The 18,599-nt window shown below is 34.5% G+C and overlaps 1 protein-coding gene and 2 pseudogenes across 1 annotated transcript; 1 reads left to right on the forward strand and 2 right to left on the reverse strand.

Moving 5' to 3' along the window:
• Window positions 1-1,493: 1,493 nt before the first annotated feature.
• On the reverse strand, window positions 1,494-2,147 carry LOC125209611 (secreted RxLR effector protein 161 pseudogene; annotated as a pseudogene).
• Window positions 2,148-2,334: 187 nt separating this feature from the next.
• Window positions 2,335-13,056, forward strand: LOC125209610 (dimethylnonatriene synthase-like; annotated as a pseudogene).
• On the reverse strand, window positions 4,287-5,563 carry LOC125209042 (uncharacterized). Its single transcript, XM_048108625.2, has 2 exons — window positions 4,642-5,563; window positions 4,287-4,546 (listed from the first exon to the last, which is right to left on the reverse strand). The coding sequence occupies exons 1-2, from the start codon at window positions 5,369-5,371 to the stop codon at window positions 4,536-4,538; spliced, it is 741 nt and encodes a 246-aa protein (XP_047964582.2). The 5' UTR covers window positions 5,372-5,563; the 3' UTR covers window positions 4,287-4,535.
• Window positions 13,057-18,599: the final 5,543 nt, after the last annotated feature.

Below are 18,599 nucleotides of genomic sequence, written 5' to 3' on the forward strand. Positions count from 1 at the left end.
GAATTAAATCTTACTTGTTGTGTTGTTTTATTCTTCGATTGAATCCTGCAAGTTGAATCCACTACTATCGAGGTCCACGTGCAATCCAATCCGATGCAGGAACTATGCCGGTACAATTGATACGTAGAAGAATGCTAGGAATTCTCTCTACAAAGCTTTACGTATTTTCTCTCTACTGTACGCTATTTCTCATGCCCCACAATGGAGAATAAATAATCATTATATAGATGAAGAGTCACTAGGGTTCCACGATTGCTGGGCTTATGGACTAATATAATTGTAGCCCAACTATTATTAATTAATCCATATTAATCTAATTCTTGCCCATTTCCTTTCAATCTCCCACTTGGACTAGCATTAGATATAATACGCAGTTCCAACTTTGTACCCTTAAGCGGATCAAAATACACATATAGTGTGACCCTTTAGACCCTCATTATCGACGACGATCTAATCGAAGTCTGTACAAAACTCCTAGACTGCGTTGGCAGCGTAGCTCGATATATGAAGGACGTTTACGTGAATTCGGTAAACAAGCCTTTACATAATGTTTATAGTAATATCCTTTCATTCACGAACCACCCGATTGAGCCTAAGATTTGCTATGTGTCATCCAAATAGCTCAATCACTTTATCTCATATTTATTAAATGACCCATTCGATCATATTCAATTACTTTAATCGAATATATCTTTGCATTGGCCAATGACTTAATGATCAAGTAATATAGAGAATTTGAGTGTTTTCTCAAAATTCTAATCGAGAAATGAATTTCATTCTTGGCTCAACTACCATTTTCATTTATCTTATGATATACCCAACACAGGTACGTGTCTCAATCATCCTTTGGGAGGCAAAGCGTTGGACAAGATCAAAGCACACCACTCAACAAACAAAATATGTAATGACCTCAGATCCAAGGACTATTACATACTTCCTGCACTAATAAACTGTAGACACTTAACAAAACAATTTAATAGTAGGGTATACCAATACTCTCCAAAGTATACTATGTGTCCATCACGAGTATCTGATATCTCATAGTTGTGAGAACAACTACATTCTCGAAGAATGCGATGCAACCCCCATGCTAACCTGTAACATATCATCAATATCTCATTCTTGATGATCATTGGTTAGAGCTATTTTAGAATTATACTATATCATTAATGTCACACTCCATTAACGACCGTCATAATTCAAGGGAACAAATATTTAGAATACAGACAAACATTTAAAACAATTATTCCAATAAGTGCACAAAACCGATAGAAAATAAAATTTTCATAGAATGTGATCAAGTAATATTGTCTCAATACAAAATGTTTCTAAGACATATAAAACTTTAACACCCACTGATTCAAAGCCATCTACCAACATGCTTAACACCTAAACTCTCAAAGTGCTTGTGTTTTGCTACACATAAAGGTTTGGTGAAAGGGTCAGCCAAATTATCATCAGTGGGTACTCTTTCTAATTTTATGTCGCCTCTTTCAATTATTTCTTTGATCAGATAATATCTTCTGGGAACATGCTTGTTCATGTTCATAGCTCTGGGTTTCCTTTGCTTGCGCAACAGCACCAGTGTTGTCACAGTACAAAGGTATTGCACTACTGGCACTCGGAACGACACCCAGTTCCTTAACGAACTCTAACAAAGCAACATCTTCTTTGGCAGCTTCAGATGCAGCAATATACTCGGCTTCGGTGGTGGAATCAGCAGTTGTACCTTGTTTGGAACTATTCCAACTCACTGCTCCACTATTGAGGATAAAAACATATCCAGACTGAGACTTATAGTCGTCATGGTCTGTTTGGAAACTAGCATCAGTATACCCAGTAACTGATAACTCTGGTTGTCCACCATAGACTAAGAAATATTCTTTAGTCCTTCTAAGGTACTTAAGAATAGTCTTAACAGTTTTCCAATGTTCCTCACCGGGATTTTGCTGAAATCTGCCTATCATGCTAAGCGCATAGGCCACATCTGGCCTAGTAGATATCATGGCATACATAATAGATCCTATAGTCGAAGCATATGAGATCCTCTTCATGTTGTCTCTTTCTTTGTCATTAAAAGGACAATCCTTCTTTGACAATACAATGTCATGTTCCATAGGAAGAAAACCTTTCTTAGAATTCTCCATTGAGAAGCGCCTTAACAACTTGTCTATTTAAGTGGATTGTGATAATCCTAACATCCTATTTGGTCTATCTCGATAGATCTTAATTCCAAGGATAAAAGAAGCAGCACCCAGATCCTTCATCATAAAGGATCTAGACAACCACTCTTTTACGGATTGCATCATAGAACGATCGTTTCCCATAATCAAGATGTCATCAACATATATGATAAGGTATACGATGTTTCCATTCTCACGTTTACTATAAACGCAAGGGTCCTATTTGCTTTTGACAAAACCAAACGATTTGATTGTTCTGTCAAAACAAATATTCCATCTCCTTGAAGCTTGCTTAAGTCCATAAATGGACTTCTTAAGCTTGCATACTGCATTCGGCCTTTCTTTCGATACAAAACCTTCAGGTTGTGTCATATAGACATCGCCTTCTAATTCTCCATTGAGAAATGCGGTTTTGACATCCATTTGCCAAATATCAAAGTTGTAGTATGCAGCTATTGCAAGTAATATCCTAATGGACTTGATCTTAGCAACTGGCGAAAAGGTTTCATCATAGTCAATGCCTTCGCGTTGACTATAACCTTTTGCCACTAACCTAGCCTTGTAGGTTTGTACTTTGCCATTTGCATCTCTCTTCTTTTTGAAGATCCATTTGCAGCCTATAGGGTAAACCCCATCTGGCAAGTCAACTAGTTCCCAGACTAAGTTGAAGTACATCGAGTCCATTTCAGATATCAAGGCTTCAAGCCACTTCTCTCGATCGGTGTCTGACACCGCCTCGGTATAGGTTTTAGGCTCATCGTCATCTAAATCAACTTCATCATCTTGGTTCTCAACCATTAGATTTAGTCTCTCAGGTGGACGACGAGTCCTTCTAGGCCTATTGAGTTGGTTTTGCTCTGGTTCAGGCTGTTCATTCTGTATGTGAGAAGATTCAGGAATATCCCCATGATCTTCTTGAGGTGGAGGTGATGCAACTATTCTTGTCTTTGATGCATCTCATTGTCTTGAGGTGGTCCTTCGAGAGTCTCTCTAAGGTCCTCTCTAAGAGTAATTTCCCCTCCCAATAGATCATCAAAAACTCCCACTGAGTTATTGTTCAAACCATTTAACAATACCTCATCCTCAATGTTATCTTGTGATTCTTGAATTTCTTCAAGATCTACAATGTTGTAACCTTGTTCCTTTAAGACATAATTGTCTTCAAGAAACGTCACATTCCTAGAGATTATCACCTTGTGATCTCCAGGGCAGTAGAATTCATATCCTTTAGTTTCTTTAGGATATCCCACAAAATAGCATTTCTTACTTTTAGTTTCCAATTTATTAGTCATCATTTTCTTAACAAAAGCTGGACAACCCCAGGTCCGGATATGGTTAAGACTTGCTTCTTGCCACACCATAACTCATATGGTGTTTTCTCGACTGATTTAGAAGGAATCCTATTTAGAATGTAAATAGCTGTTAATAAGGCATGACCCCATAGGAATAAAGGGAGACTGACGAAGCTCATCATGGATCGAACCATATCTAATAATGTTCGATTTCTCCTTTCAGATACTCCATTCATTTGAGGTGTACCAGGAGGTGTCCAGTCTGACTTGGATTCCATGTGACTTCAAGTAATTAAGAAATTCTCGGCTCAAGTATTCCCCTCCTCGATCTGATCGAAGAGTCTTGATACTTTTCCCAAGTTGTTTCTCAACTTCACACTTAAACTCTTTAAATTTCTCGAAGGCCTCAGATTTATGTTTCATAAGATACACATACCCATACCTTGATAAATCATCAGTAAAAGTTATGAAGTACGAATAACCGCCTCTTGCTTGAGTTGGAAACGGTCCACACACATCTGTGTGAATTAACTCTAGAAAATCCTTAGCACGCACCCCTTTCCCAGTAAATGGTTTACTTGTCATTTTTCCTTTGAGACAGAATTCACAAGCTCCATATGATTCTAAATCAAATGAAGTGAGATAGTCTAACTTTCTCAATCTTGCTATTCTTTTCTCATTAATATGACCAAGTCTGCAATGCCAAAGATAAGTTGCATTATTCGTATTACATAGCTTAGGTCTTTTGTTTTGCACATTGAGAATATTTCGTTTGTATTCAAGCATATATAATCCATTTTCAAGAGTGACATTTCCATAAAACAATCCATTAAAAGAAAACGAGCATCTGCTGTTCGCAAAATGGAAGGAAAAACCTTCAATGTCTAACATCGGAATGGAAATAATATTCTTAGAAATAACTGGAACGAAATAACAATTGAACAATTCTAGTCTATGTCCTGAGGGAAGATCCAATCTGTAAGTCCCCACGCATTCGGCAACAACTCTTGCTCCATTCCCAACACGCAAATCAACTTCCCCAGGCCTCACTTTCCTGCAGTCACTTAGACCCTGCACATTATAACAAATGTGTGAGCCACAAGCTGTATCTAATACCCAAGATTGTGAATTATTCATAGACATATTTATCTCAATGACAAACATACCTGAGCTCCCACTTTCTGCACCTAGTGCCTTGAATTTTGGGCAGTCTCTCTTCCAATGTCCCTTCTCATAACAGAAAAGACACTCATCCTTTGATGATTTCGACTTCTTCTTAGCCCCTCCACTCTTAGGCTTTAGAACAACATCCTTAGATGCTTTCTTCTTCTGTTGCTGCTTATTCTTCCATTTGGAAGACTTCGCAGAAGAACTCACTATGAGCACAGATTTGATCTTAGCAGTTGAAGACTCATAAGTCTTAAGCATGTTGTGCAACTCTGGCAGCCCAACCTTCGTGTTGTTCATGTTGAAATTCACAATGAAATTCTCAACACTACTAGGAAGAGACTGAAGAATTAGATTTGTTGAGACATTTGCGGGAAGCACCGATCCAATCGATGCTAACCTCTCAATCAAACTAATCATTTTCAGCACATGCTCAGAAACCTTGCCTCCATCACGAAGCTTGCACTTGAAGAGATCGCGAAGTATCTCATACTCCATAGTTTGATCTTGTGAAGCATACAAACTCTCCAAGTGTTTAAGCATCTCATATGGAAGCATATGCTCATGTTGTCTTTGAAGTTCCAAACTCATGGATGACAACATGATGCACTGAGCATCATTTGCAGTTTCAACATGTTTCTCATGAGCAGCTGCGTCAAACGTAGCAAACTCATTCCTTACTGGGAACGACACCAATTGGTTTGTCCAAGACATAATCAGTTTTGTCATGCCTTAGCATCAAGCGCAAACAACGGAGCCAATCCGTGAAATTTGACCCAGTCAACTTGTGTGTTTCCATCAAACATTTGTAAGTCAAGTTTGACATTTTATCTGAACAGAAAAATACAATGAAAAGTAAATTAGAAAAGCATACAAAGATCACATTCGTATCACTAACCAAACAAGGGTTTATTGTATTGATTAGATCCCACTAATTTTAATATATATTATGTCCCCCAAACATAAAATACGAATTTATATCAAATATAAATTTTAGTGGTCCAAGATCTAAGTCCATATTATCGCAGCCCCTGCTTTGGCTGATCACTACAATAATATTACAAGGTAGTCCTCCAAGCCAATTGCAACAACTATTTTGCAATTCTTGGTTTATTAATCCAATTAATATGCATCCATAAACCATTTAGGTCGCTTTGGCTTTACTAAACAATTTAAGCAAGTCAACCCCATCACACGATGCCAACCATGCATCTATGAATGAGCCTAGGCCTTGTGGATTTAGAGTAAACGCTTTGGTGTAAAACTCGTGGTCGAGAAGACTAGGAAAATCAAACAATTATGATGGACGATGCGTTTGTTTCAAAAACAAGACTTGTATTTTATGGGGAAAAAGTGTGATACTAGTTTGTGAATATAATATCCAATATTAAATTTCAAACAATTAGTGGGCGCCGCCTACCCAGACATAGTATAACACGGACTGCAATTAGTGGGCGCCGCCTACCCAGACATAGTATAACACGGACTACAAATACTGGGCGCCGCCTACCCAGACATAGTATAACACGGACTACACATACTGGGCGCCGCCTACCCAGACATAGTATAACACGGTCTCAAACTACTATAGTTAAAATAAATAAGCATAAATCAAATAGCATGCTTATCACATAGGATATCAAATAATGCAACAAATAAAATCAAATTTTATTCTCATATTAAATGTGGATTCAACTATTTACATTAATTCTAAATTAATGTAAACTGTAAAATATTGATCCAATTAATATTAACGTAATTGGACTTACTGTATATAATAAATTTTAAATTAATTATATACCTAATTATAAAAATCTGTCCTACTATTTTAAAAGGAAAGGCCCGTGCCTGATATTCGAAGAAAAGATGGCAATCAATCTTAAAAACTCAAAATTTAAGATTTCAAGATTTTCAAAACAGATATGATATTCAAAATATCAAATCAATTTTCAATAAAGCTTTAAGACGTTTTGGAGTTGTCAAAATTTTCGAATGATTTTGAAGTCTAACTTCATGTTTAAAACTAGTTCCGAAAAGATATTAAATAAACCAAAAAAGATTTTCTTTCCAAAAATCTAATTAAAGGGTTAATTTCAGTTTTTCTGTATCTTCGATAACAAGTCTCCAGAATAGTCAAAATCTCCAAAATTTTCTTTAAAAAATCAAAATTAAAGCTTTCTGGCTTTTCTTTAAAACCTTTCAAACGGAATAGAAATCTAATTTCTAACTTCCAAAGTTAATTACTAATCAAATTTTGATAGAAATTTCAAATTTTATTCCTCATCCAATTTAATCTTCAAAAGATAGAAGACTGTTTCACGTGAAATCATATTTCATCCACAAACCCAATTACGAGAACAAGTTACGGTAGTCCACAAATAATTAGCGCACAAAATAATTATTATTGGGTTTTCTTGTATTCATAATCATATTGCAAGTTGAGCATGTAAAACACAACGGAATTAAATCTTACTTGTTGTGTTGTTTTCTTCTTCGATTGAATCCTGCAAGTTGAATCCACTACTATCGAGGTCCACGTGCAATCCAATCCGATACGGGAACTATCCCGGTACAATTGCTCCGTAGAAGAATGCTAGGAATTCTCTCTACAAAGTTGGGAGGCGATCAGGGAGTGCTTCACCGCCAACGACCGCGTCTTTGTGACGCGGCCGAGCACGGCCATTGCGAAGCACTTGGGCTACGGCGGCGCGAGCTTTGGGTTCGCGCCGTACGAGCGCTATTGGCGTGACGTCAGGAAGATGGTGACCGTTGACCTCTTCTCCGCCCGCCCCCTTCACGACTTAGGTCATGTGCGGGCGGAGGAGGTCGATGCCTTCGTCAAGGAGTTGTACTCGATGAGCGACGGTGGCCGGCCAGAGGAGACGGTGGCGTTGGGTCGTCGGATTGAGCACTTGACGTTCAATATCATCGTCAGGATGTTAGTTGGGAAAGATTCTCGTTTTCCATGTAAGCTATGTCAAAACTTTATTTTGTATGAAAATATGAAAATTCAAATAATTAGGTACTCTCTCAATCCCTTATAATTTGTCACAATTTGACTTGGCACAAGTTTTAGGAAATGTTAAAAAAAAATGAGTTGAATAAGTTAGTGGAATTATAAGAAAAAGTTGGTGGAATATGACCCTAGTACTATTTATGAATATGACCCTACTTACTATTTATGTAAAAGTGAAATAAGACTCTTATTATGGGACGGATTAAAATGAGAAAATATGACTCTTATTATGGGACGAAGACATCATGTATTAATTCTAGACATGCATTAACTCTAGTTAACATGAAAATCAAAATCGCACAATTATATTCAAAAAAAGAAATCAAAATGAACTGTCCGAAAAAAGGAAATTGCACATTTATATATAAAAAAAAAATCATAAAAAATGAAAAATCTAAAAATTAATTTCTATCACCGGTAGTGTGACCAACATTACCAGTTTTAAGCTAATAATGGTTGTTCCTGCAGAGGAGATGACAAAAATTGGAAGTTCCAAGAAGCCATACATAAAGCATTGTATCTCGGTGGAGCATCGGCGGATCTAGGTGGGGTCGGGCGGGGTCGGCCGACCCCACCGTTGTTCCCGGAGAATAGCCGGATAATACCCTTCCTTAGCTGCCGACCCCACGCCGCCGGAAGCAAACCTGTGGCCGCCTCTGCCGAGAAGAAGAAGACGCAAATTGCCAGATTCCAATATTTTAATATTCGGACTTCATAAATGGGCTTGCCTTGTATTAATTGATACCATAATTAAATAAACCCAACTTTCAATAATTTTAACTTATTTAAATATAGAGAATGCAAAAGATTTGTTAACTTGCTTACAGACTTGGCGATTTTATAACAGGAAAAGAAAACCCTTTCATTCTCTATCTAATATTTATACTGTATCAAAGAGAATTTCAAACTTTAGGCTTTAGGGGTTTTGTGCTACGAAAAGAATTTCGAAGGAATTTCTTAGTAATTGGCGTCAACAATATTTTTTGAGAGTTTCTTGTATCTTATCACTTATTGAGGTATTTAAAATAATCATTCAAGTTTAAGTTGGTACTATTATTTGTTTTTTTTTTTTTCTTTTTTCTGATTTCTTATCGATTGATAAAATTGGTCTTACTTTACCAGTAGCTACAACATCCGTTGAAAGAGTGTTTTCTGCAATGAAATTTGTGAAGTCAGAGCTGAGAAATAGGATGGGAGATGACTGGTTGAACGACAGTTTGACGGTATATAGCGAGAAGGGGGTGTTTGCAGCTATTCCCAATGCAAGGATTTTGAGTCGTTTTCAGAAAATGGATACTCGAAGAAGCCAACTATCTCGCATAGCATACGATTGTGGTAATGATTTCTTTGAGACCTAATTGTGACTTGGAGTTGAGATTTGGCTGTTGAATAGTCAATATTGTTGAAGGAATGGCGTGGTTGTTGAATAGTCAATATCGTTGAATATGTGACGTGGCTGTGAATAATTGATGCGGGGGAAATATATCGTGGTGAATTATTTCCTAAGGGCGAGTGAGATTAAATAGGATTACCCATAAATATCATACCCATTTTATTTGTAATTTTCGACCACTATGATTTATTGGAAATGAATTCTATCTTCTTGGATTTAAATATTTCTTTGCGATATTTATCCAAATTAAATCCAATAACCAATTATCCTTATTTTCTTCATGAGAAAATCGACCCCATGCTTGTTCAGATTTCGAAAGTCCCCTATTTATGAGGAGAAAGAATTATTTATTATATTATTTAATCCCTTATTTATTCTCTTCCATGAATAAATTCAAATATCCTAGCAAATCTTGCCATATCCTATTTAAATTAGGATTTGAAATTGATTCATTGTGGGAGAGCCTCAAATTCACGCCTACTCTCCTATTTTTATTGAGGGAATTATTATTTTTATTCTGCTTCGTGATATCTTGCTCTCCATGAAAATTTAAATAAATCCTACCCATATTTAATAGGCAGAAATCGCCTACTCCTTGTTTTAATAGTGGGATTTATTATTTTTATTCTACTCTGTGATATTTTATTTCACTCTGTGAGAATTAATTCATATGCTAGCTAATTAATTAGCATAGAATTCGAAATCCCCTTATTTCTCCCTATAATTCACGCCACTTTCCTCCTCATATCTTCTCAAATCTTTATTTATTTAATTGTGGGATTATATTCTTGAAATCTATAAATAAGAGAGAAAAAAACTCTAACCCTAGCCAAACTACACGCCTCTCTCACGCCTCCCTCTCTCCTACTCTCTCTCAATTTTTCTTCTACTTTTCACCAAGAATTCTTCATCCTTTGAAAAGAATTTGCGTTGAAGCCTCAAGATTCGTTGAAGAACTAGAGTATATCCTTCTTCTACTATTTGTTTCCATCAAGAAAAGGTACTTTTGATCTATCTTTTCTCATCTAACCGATTAATCGGTGTTCTTTAACCTTCATGCATATAGATCGAATGAAAGGGGGGAAAATAATTGATGAAAGAGAAGCATGTATGTGTGTGTGTGTCGGCGTGTACATGTGTGTGTCGATGTGTGTGTATGATGCGTGTTGTTCGAAGAATACTCATGCGTGACCATGTTGTGATGGTAAATCTGACATTGAAGTATGAATAAATTGATATGATGAACATGTCTTGGTTGTGAATGTTAATATAAGACCAATCGGTGGAAAAAGGGAAACGTTCGGGGGCATGCATGATTTAGAGTTCGTTGATTGAGGCTGATTCGTGATACATATTATCTAAACGTGATAACTCACGCACGAAGTGTGATAGCAAAGGGAAGAAAGTACTTGAAATTTGAGCAGTCGAGGTGGGCTTTATTTCCTACTCTTTTATTTTTTGAAATTATGATTACGGTGTTATAAGTGTGGTTTAAAATGTTATGTCATGCCTATGATTGTTTTGACGATGTTGTGTGCCTGATGCCTAGTTTGTGAGTTCGCTCCATTAGGCTATAGGGCTATGTTGTCTAATGCCTAGTTTGTGAGTTCACTCCATCAGGCTATAGGACTATAAAAACGAATTCGGGTCTGATTAGGGCCGCAAACCCTATCAGGCTAGTGTACACGGTTGAGACTGGGAGCCATCCTTGCTAGTCGGTCGGTCTCGTGGGCGAATAGTGTGGCCACACATTCGTCGCACCATGGAAATGTTGTGATCGATGGATTGATGAGAAAATGGGGGAGATTGATTTGACTGGCTAGTCTATGAAATTATTTTGTGATACTCGATGATATTCTTTTCTTAATGAAAAAAACTTGAGTTCACTATGATATGGTTGTCATAACTATAAAAATGTTTTCGGCATGAGTCCACTGGGTATTTCAAAATACTCAGCCCTGCATGTGTTTTCCTTATGCGCAGGTTGAGCTGGCGACGAGCGGTTGGTGGTGTTGAGCAATTTAATTAAAATACTATGGTTGTCTTGAAACTCCGAGTATCGTTGTGTCTTCATACATGACTTCACTCTTCTCTTGGATGCTTCCGCTGAAACATGTTGTACTTATCGTTGGTTGATCTTGAAACTATATTAATTTCCGTTTAGAACCTAGAGACATGATATGTTTTGGATTAAATTGAACCCTTGTCGTTTTGATCATTTATGATGATTGTTGTTATCCATTGTATTTAACTACCAAAGCGTTATTCTGATTTTTTTCTTGTTGTTAACCATTCATTAAATACGTTATTCAAATCCTTTGATGAAACCCTAGTCCTTTCTTCGTTTGCATTTAAGTCCTTTTAAGTCGTCATCGCCCGCATTTATGTAACCCTAGAAGGGCGGTCGTGACAATTTGAGTTTAGGATATAATTAAAAAGATGTGATAATTTGAGAAATCTTTTGATTTTTCTACTTACCATTAATTGACCGACCTAATATTTTATATTCAGATTCTAATCATGACGGGATCAGAATGCACATCTGCGATAATAATATGGGCAATCTCGTTGCTCCTAAACAATCCTCATGCCATAAAACTAGCTCAGGACGAAATTGATAGAGTAGTAGGTACAGATAGATTCGTGCAAGAATTCGACATCAACAACCTCACCTACCTACAAGCAATCTTCAAAGAAACCCTAAGGTTGTACCCACCGGGCCCCTTATCAGGACCTCGCGAGACCCTCAAGGACTGCTAGGGGTGCTTAAACGGTTATCCGATTCTCGGTTAACCGGAATTGGAATCGGAACCGACCGGTTAATTGAGGAACCGGAAACGGAAAATTCGGTTCCGGTTCCGGTACCGGTTCCAACTTTTTAAATAAAATTGGTTCCGGTTCCGAATCGAAATCAACCGGTTCCTTATCGAGAACCGGATTATAATTCAATTTTATTTTTTATAATATATATATACTAATAAATCTAATTTAATTGAATTAATTTTGAATTAAAGGTAAAATAATTTGAAACATTAAATAATTTTTAGATTTAAACTGTGTTAGATTCGCGAACTTTATTGTCTGAAGTATTTAAAATGTTTAAACCGTGATACTTTGAATCTACAATTAGTTCCCTAATCCATTTTTTATGAACTAACTACAATGAGTAGGACTCATAAGTTTGTTTTTAATTTATTAAAGAACTTATACAAATACAATATCATTTCATATGATAGAAATTTCACTTTATAACAAATTTATGTAACAATTCATTTAACATACGATTTTAATATATTTGTAAATAATTTATTAACTGTTCTTTTATAAACCAAAAAGTCACAACCTACTTCACTTGGCATCACTCTTATCCATATATGAATATTATTGTATTGTTGGTTAGTATTTTTTGTGTATTTATTTGAATTTTTAGTTATTATTTGTTATATTTCTAGATGTTGGATTATTATTTTTTTAGTATTGAACTATTTAAAATTATAAATAAATTCGGATTAAAATTACACATTGATTCCGGTTCCGGTTCTAGGATTCATGAAAATTTAAAATCGGTTAACCGGTCCGGTTAGAACCGGAACCGGCCGAATAAGCAGGCCTAAGGACTGCCACATCGGTGGATACCATGTCCCAAAAGGTACGCGTTTGGTCGTTAATATATGGAAGTTGCACCGTGATCCAAATGTTTGGTCCGAGCCAGACGAATTTAGGCTCGAGAGATTCTTAAACGAAAAAAATCAAATAAATTTTAAAGGACAATGTTTCGAGTTCATCCCATTTAGCTCGGGTCGAAGAATGTGCCCCGGGATGACAATGGGGTTGTAAGTTATACAACTAACCCTAGCACGTTTGCTCCAAAGTTTTGAGTTATCAATGCCAAATGGGGAGACAGTTGACATGACTGAAGGGTTGGGACTCTCTCTCCCAAAATTGAAGCCTCTCGATGTTGTTATAATTCCAAGGCTTTCTACAACATTATACCAGCATATCTAAGTGCCATAACATTATCTTTTCAATAATGGAGAATGTGTTGGAATAAAGCAATCAAGAATCAAACAATCATGAGGAGATGAAGGCAAAATTTGAGAAAAGTGCCAAGAAGAGTTCTAAGTCCAAAAACAAAATAATTGAAGATTAATTTAAATATTTGTATTGATTTACATTCCAAAATTGTTAAAGGATGCAGTTTTTTAAATTGTTCAATGTAATAGTAGATAATTATAGGGAGGTGATCAATTGCTAACTAATTAGCAATCCAAAACTAAGGCCAATTTTTAATCATTAGATTAGGAGATCTAGTGGTTGATATAATGCCAAGTGTATTATATTTAAAATTTAAATAATTATTAAATAAAATTAAAGGGTATTAATGTCAATCTCCTCTTATTAAAATTATCCTAAAACTTTAAATTTACGTAACTTTCTCAATTTAAATTATTTTTTTGCAAAAAATATATCAAATTAAAGGCAATTTAATAAGGATTCTAACGAGGTCTCAATTGCATATGTTCCGACGATATTCGGATGATAAAATTTGATGATTTTTATATCAGTTTTCGTATATGTTGATGATTTGACGAAATCTCAATATAATGCATGTAAAATCTCAATATAATGCATGTGAAATCTCAATAAAACTGGGTTGATATTTTCCTGTACTTGTGTTGAAATACTAATGTCATTGTGTTGATATTTGTAATACAATATGTTAATATAAAAAAAAAACACGAAAATTATGATAGGATGATGAAATTTGATGATTTTTATTTCAGTTTTCGTGTATGTTGATGATTTGACGAAATCTCAATATAATGCATATAAAATTTCAATATTATGCATGTAAAATCTCAATATAATGCATGTGAAATCTCAATAAAACTGGATTGATATTTTCGTGTATTTGTGTTGAAATACTCATGTCATGTTAATATAAAAAAAAACACGAAAATTATGATATGATAATAAAATAACGATCTTACCCTTTTGTTGATATTTTGTCTACTATTTATTGAGATTCGTAAGATTTAATCTCATCTACTCATTTTAAAATCAAAGGATGGAGATTTGGTCTTGATTTTGGATTATGATGCTATAAGCGATTGAAGATGACCCTAAATGTTATATTAAGATCATTTCATTATTTTTTTGAATTTTTTTTTTTTTTTCCATCATGTTGGTCGCACCTATCAGAAAAAGCAAAAGAAAAAGCAAAAGGAAGAAAAACATTGAAAAAGACCCAAAGCCTATACTTCATTCCAAATCACATTTAAATTCAAACATGCACATAAAACACCTGCGCCCCAACATCACAGATTGTAACCTAAGAAGGATGCCGATGTCTGCACCACGATGGGGAGACAAGGCGCAATGGGAGATAAAAAAGTCGGAACATAAATGACCCTTAGGGATGTCAATTGCGCTCGTTGTCGTTTGGGTCCGGGTCAAATATAGGTTCATGATGATCGTCAATGGGGTTGCAAGATATGAAGATAATATTGTAATTCAACTTTATGTATCTTGATATGATTTTGAACGTTGTGTAATTGCATGGTGTTGTGACCAATAACGGATCCAAAAAATCGAACTCGTGGGGTCGAAAAATAACTTATAATATATAAATATTTAAATAATTATTATATATTAATATAATTTAATATTGCATTATTTTTGTCAAAGCACAGTAATTATTTAATGCCATATCATTTTTTGGAAGATATGAAAAAAACACATCATACAATAATTTAATTTTATTTGTAATTTTACAAATATTATTGTTATTTAACTACAAATAAATATAAAAGTCAAATTAAATCAAATTAATATGAGTCATACTAAATGACAATTATTTATAATATTTTATATCATTTTTAATTATACTTGGACTATTAATACAACATTAATTAAATCAAACACACACATGTTAATAGTACTATGGAGTATTTAAGTTTACAGCTAAATGCATAAACAAAATAATGCCGTATTAAAAAAAAACTCCCTAGGTTTACTAAAACAAAACTACAGCTAGCCTTGCGCCTCTTTCTTCTTCGTTATCATCTTTTCCAAATTTCTGCAAATTTTCTACTTTTTTAATTTTCTCATGAAACTTTATTTCACCTCTCCCCTAATCTATCTTCTTCTAATTCTCTTCCATGGAGATGAAGTAGCCATAGCCTGGGGTCGGAGCTGATGCAGAGCTGGGTCGACGGCTAATTTTGGGAGGTACTCGGTGGTATTCACGGACCGGCGGTGGGGTCGGCCGACCCCACCCGACCCCACCTGGGTCCGTCACTGGTTGTGACATACTCCCTCGTCACCAAAAAATACACACTTTGGGGACGGCACGAGTTTTATGTAAAATTGATAAAGTAATTGAGATGTAGAGAGAAAAAGTAAGTAAAGTATTGTTAGTGGAGAATGAGTCTCACCTCATTTAAGATAAGTGATTTTTCAAAATTAGAAAGTGCATATTCTTGTGGGACGGACTAAAAAAGAAACAATATAGATTCAAGACATACTAGCGTATGGGATATGATTGTTGGAGTTTTATGAATTTGGAATTTTTATTGATTTGAATATTACGAACATTATTTGGATTTGTTGAAGTTTTATTGAGTATGGTTAATTGATGAACACTGTTTTCAATTTTTTTTTTGAAAAATAATACTCTCTCTGTTTCCTCATAGTTGAGTCATTTTTCCATTTCGAGAAATTCCCTCATGGTCGAGTCATTTCCATATATAGTAACTTTTTTCTCTTTCTTACTTTATTCTCTCTACTTTATTTCCCTCTGCCTTTTTTCTCTTTCTTACTTTTTTTATCTATTTATTTAACACACTAACATTTCTTTCTTAAACTCCAAATTATGAGGGAACGGAGGGATTACTATATTTCAGTATATCCGTATTTCAATATGCTATATTGAAATTTGACATACCGTGAAAGTACGATACACTAAATTTTGGAACTCCCTCCGTACCCATTAAGTTGAGTCAAAATTTTTGAGCATGAAGATTAAAAAGTTGTATTGAAAAGTATGAGAGATGAATAAAGTAAGAAAGATAAAGGGAGAGTAAAGTAGGTAATGGAATAAAATAAGAGTAATTGGGTGTTTTATTCTTTTTAAAAAAAATGAAATGACTCAACTTAATTGGAACATCCCAAAAAAGAATACGACTCAACTTAGTTGAGATGGAAGGAGTACACCATAATGAAAAAGCAGCAAATGTCATATTGAAAATTTTGTATTCCTAAGATTTCAATAAAGAAAAAATTATGATTTTTTTTCATACTAAATTTTCAGTACGACATACAATATGAAAGATTTGTTACGGAATATCGTAACACACCCTACTAGAGATGAATGCAGATGGAGCAAGGGGTAAGAGATGGGCAATGGTCTTAGTAGAGAGATCATATATTTTGATTGAGTATTTTGATTGAAGAGTGTCTGTTATAGGAGAACGACGAGCTGGAGACAGAATGACGGATGGGGATGGAAAACAATAGTGGTTATAATTGCTGTGTGCAAAAATCTAAGGTTAATTTTGTCCATAATTTTTTATTGATATTTTTTAATGAAAATCAAAATGTTAAGTATACTTATTTGCAATTATCTTAAGATTGTAGTAACAATAAAATGTTAAAATAATAAGATAATATCTAATAATTTTTAAATATTTTCACCATGACACACGAAAAAGAATAACAATATATCTATAAATTGAAATCTAAAAGAGTATCGGGATTGGATTTCATTTGATTTTGGAACAACTTTTGGTTTGCATTTTGTGTTAGAATATTGGAATCAAGTTGTGTTTAATCTACGTGAGGCTGAATCCTCAATTAATTGAATACAGGAGAAACATTTTTACAATTAAGCATAAAAACGTATTTTATCCTTTCACTTAAAATAGTATTTGCTCCGTCCTATATCAAGTAATCAACTTCTTTTCGGTACATAATTTAAAAAGTTACATTTATTTAGTTAAATGAAGAGAATAAAGTATGAGAGATGGAGAGAAATACTGTAAAAGAATAAAATGTTGCTCTTTTGTTAAGAAAAAAAGATCAGTCACTTAAATTAGGATAAACTAAAATAGAAAGTTGATCGTTTGGCAAAATGAGTTTTAAATAAAAAAAATTAATTAAAATATTGACGTGGAGAAGAAATTTTAACTTAAGTAGTGTTAGTAGTATTATGGGTGATTATACCTTACATACAAAATGTTTCACCAATGTTTCAATTGAGTACAAAATATTTTAAGTTAGCAAATATCATACAAAGAGTTTGATTAGTGTTACGAATTAGTACATTACGTCTAAAAATCACTAACATCGTTATTTTTTCTTATTTTTCATCCTTTCGACTCTAAAATTAGCTACAAATATTAGCTGAAAGTTAAATGTGAATTCACTGTTTGATAAAATGCCCATATGGGCAAAGCAAAAGGTATTATTTAGAGAAATAATATCATGTTTTTTAGGGTATAATTTTGGAGAAAAATAAGAAAAAGTAATAGTGTTAGTGATTTTATATGGAATGTACTAATTCGTAACACTAATCAAACTTTTTATATTATAGTATTTGTTAACTTAAAACATTTTGTATTCAGGAAAAATATTGGTGGAACATTTTGTAGGTAAATTGTAATTACCCCGTAGTATTACCAAATGTATTATGAATAAGTGAGTATTAAAGGTATTTACTGTGTTGTAAAATGAGAAACTAACCGCCAACGTAACGCAAGTTTAAACACACAAAATTTTATCAATATTGTAAACGAATATTTTCATATTTCTCCATTCTAAACGAAAATTAATTTGTATTAATAGATATAAAAATAAATTTGAAATTAGACATTGATTGTTTGAGCACACTTCTCCATTCTAAATTACCAAATCTCGATCTATCTTCACCGTCGCTAAAGATAAAAATAAATAAATAAATAAAATTACCAAATCTCGTAGTCTCAAAGTTTATTTATGGTAATAATAAAATAGGTAAAATCTGATATGTGACTGTTGGAAAGCGCGGACTAGTTAAAAGCTAGAGTGCTTGAATACAAGGTAATCACTCATTTATTTCCTTTTACAAACATAGCTTCCATAACTCCAACTCTCTCATTTTCTATATATACCTGCATTGTTCAATTCAATCGAACCACAAAACATTTCAAATTCTGTGTGATGATAGCAAATATGTCTACAGAGTTGCGCCCTTTCTTTCCGGAGATAAATTCCTGTAGCAAACACTTGGATCAAACCCTCACCTTCTCTTTCAAGGATGACAGCGTCGACACAACTCTCAAGCTTTCCACCGCTGTTTCCACAATTCAAAATCATGTTGTTGCCGGTGATCAAGAGGATGTGGATACATCTCTATCGCTGTTCCGCACAATTCCACCAGTTTCCGAGCCACGACTGAATTCGAATTCCTCGATCAATTCTTCGTTGAGTTTTAGCCCTCCTCCTTCTCCCACTTACAAGAGAAAACGCGGCGACGAGGCTAAAAAGAAGAGAGGAAAGCGCTGCAGTGA

This window comes from Salvia hispanica, chromosome 3 (genome assembly GCF_029641045.1).
Source record: "Salvia hispanica isolate PSC_SH4W2 chromosome 3, Shi_PSC_v1, whole genome shotgun sequence".
Taxonomy (NCBI): domain Eukaryota; kingdom Viridiplantae; phylum Streptophyta; class Magnoliopsida; order Lamiales; family Lamiaceae; genus Salvia; species Salvia hispanica.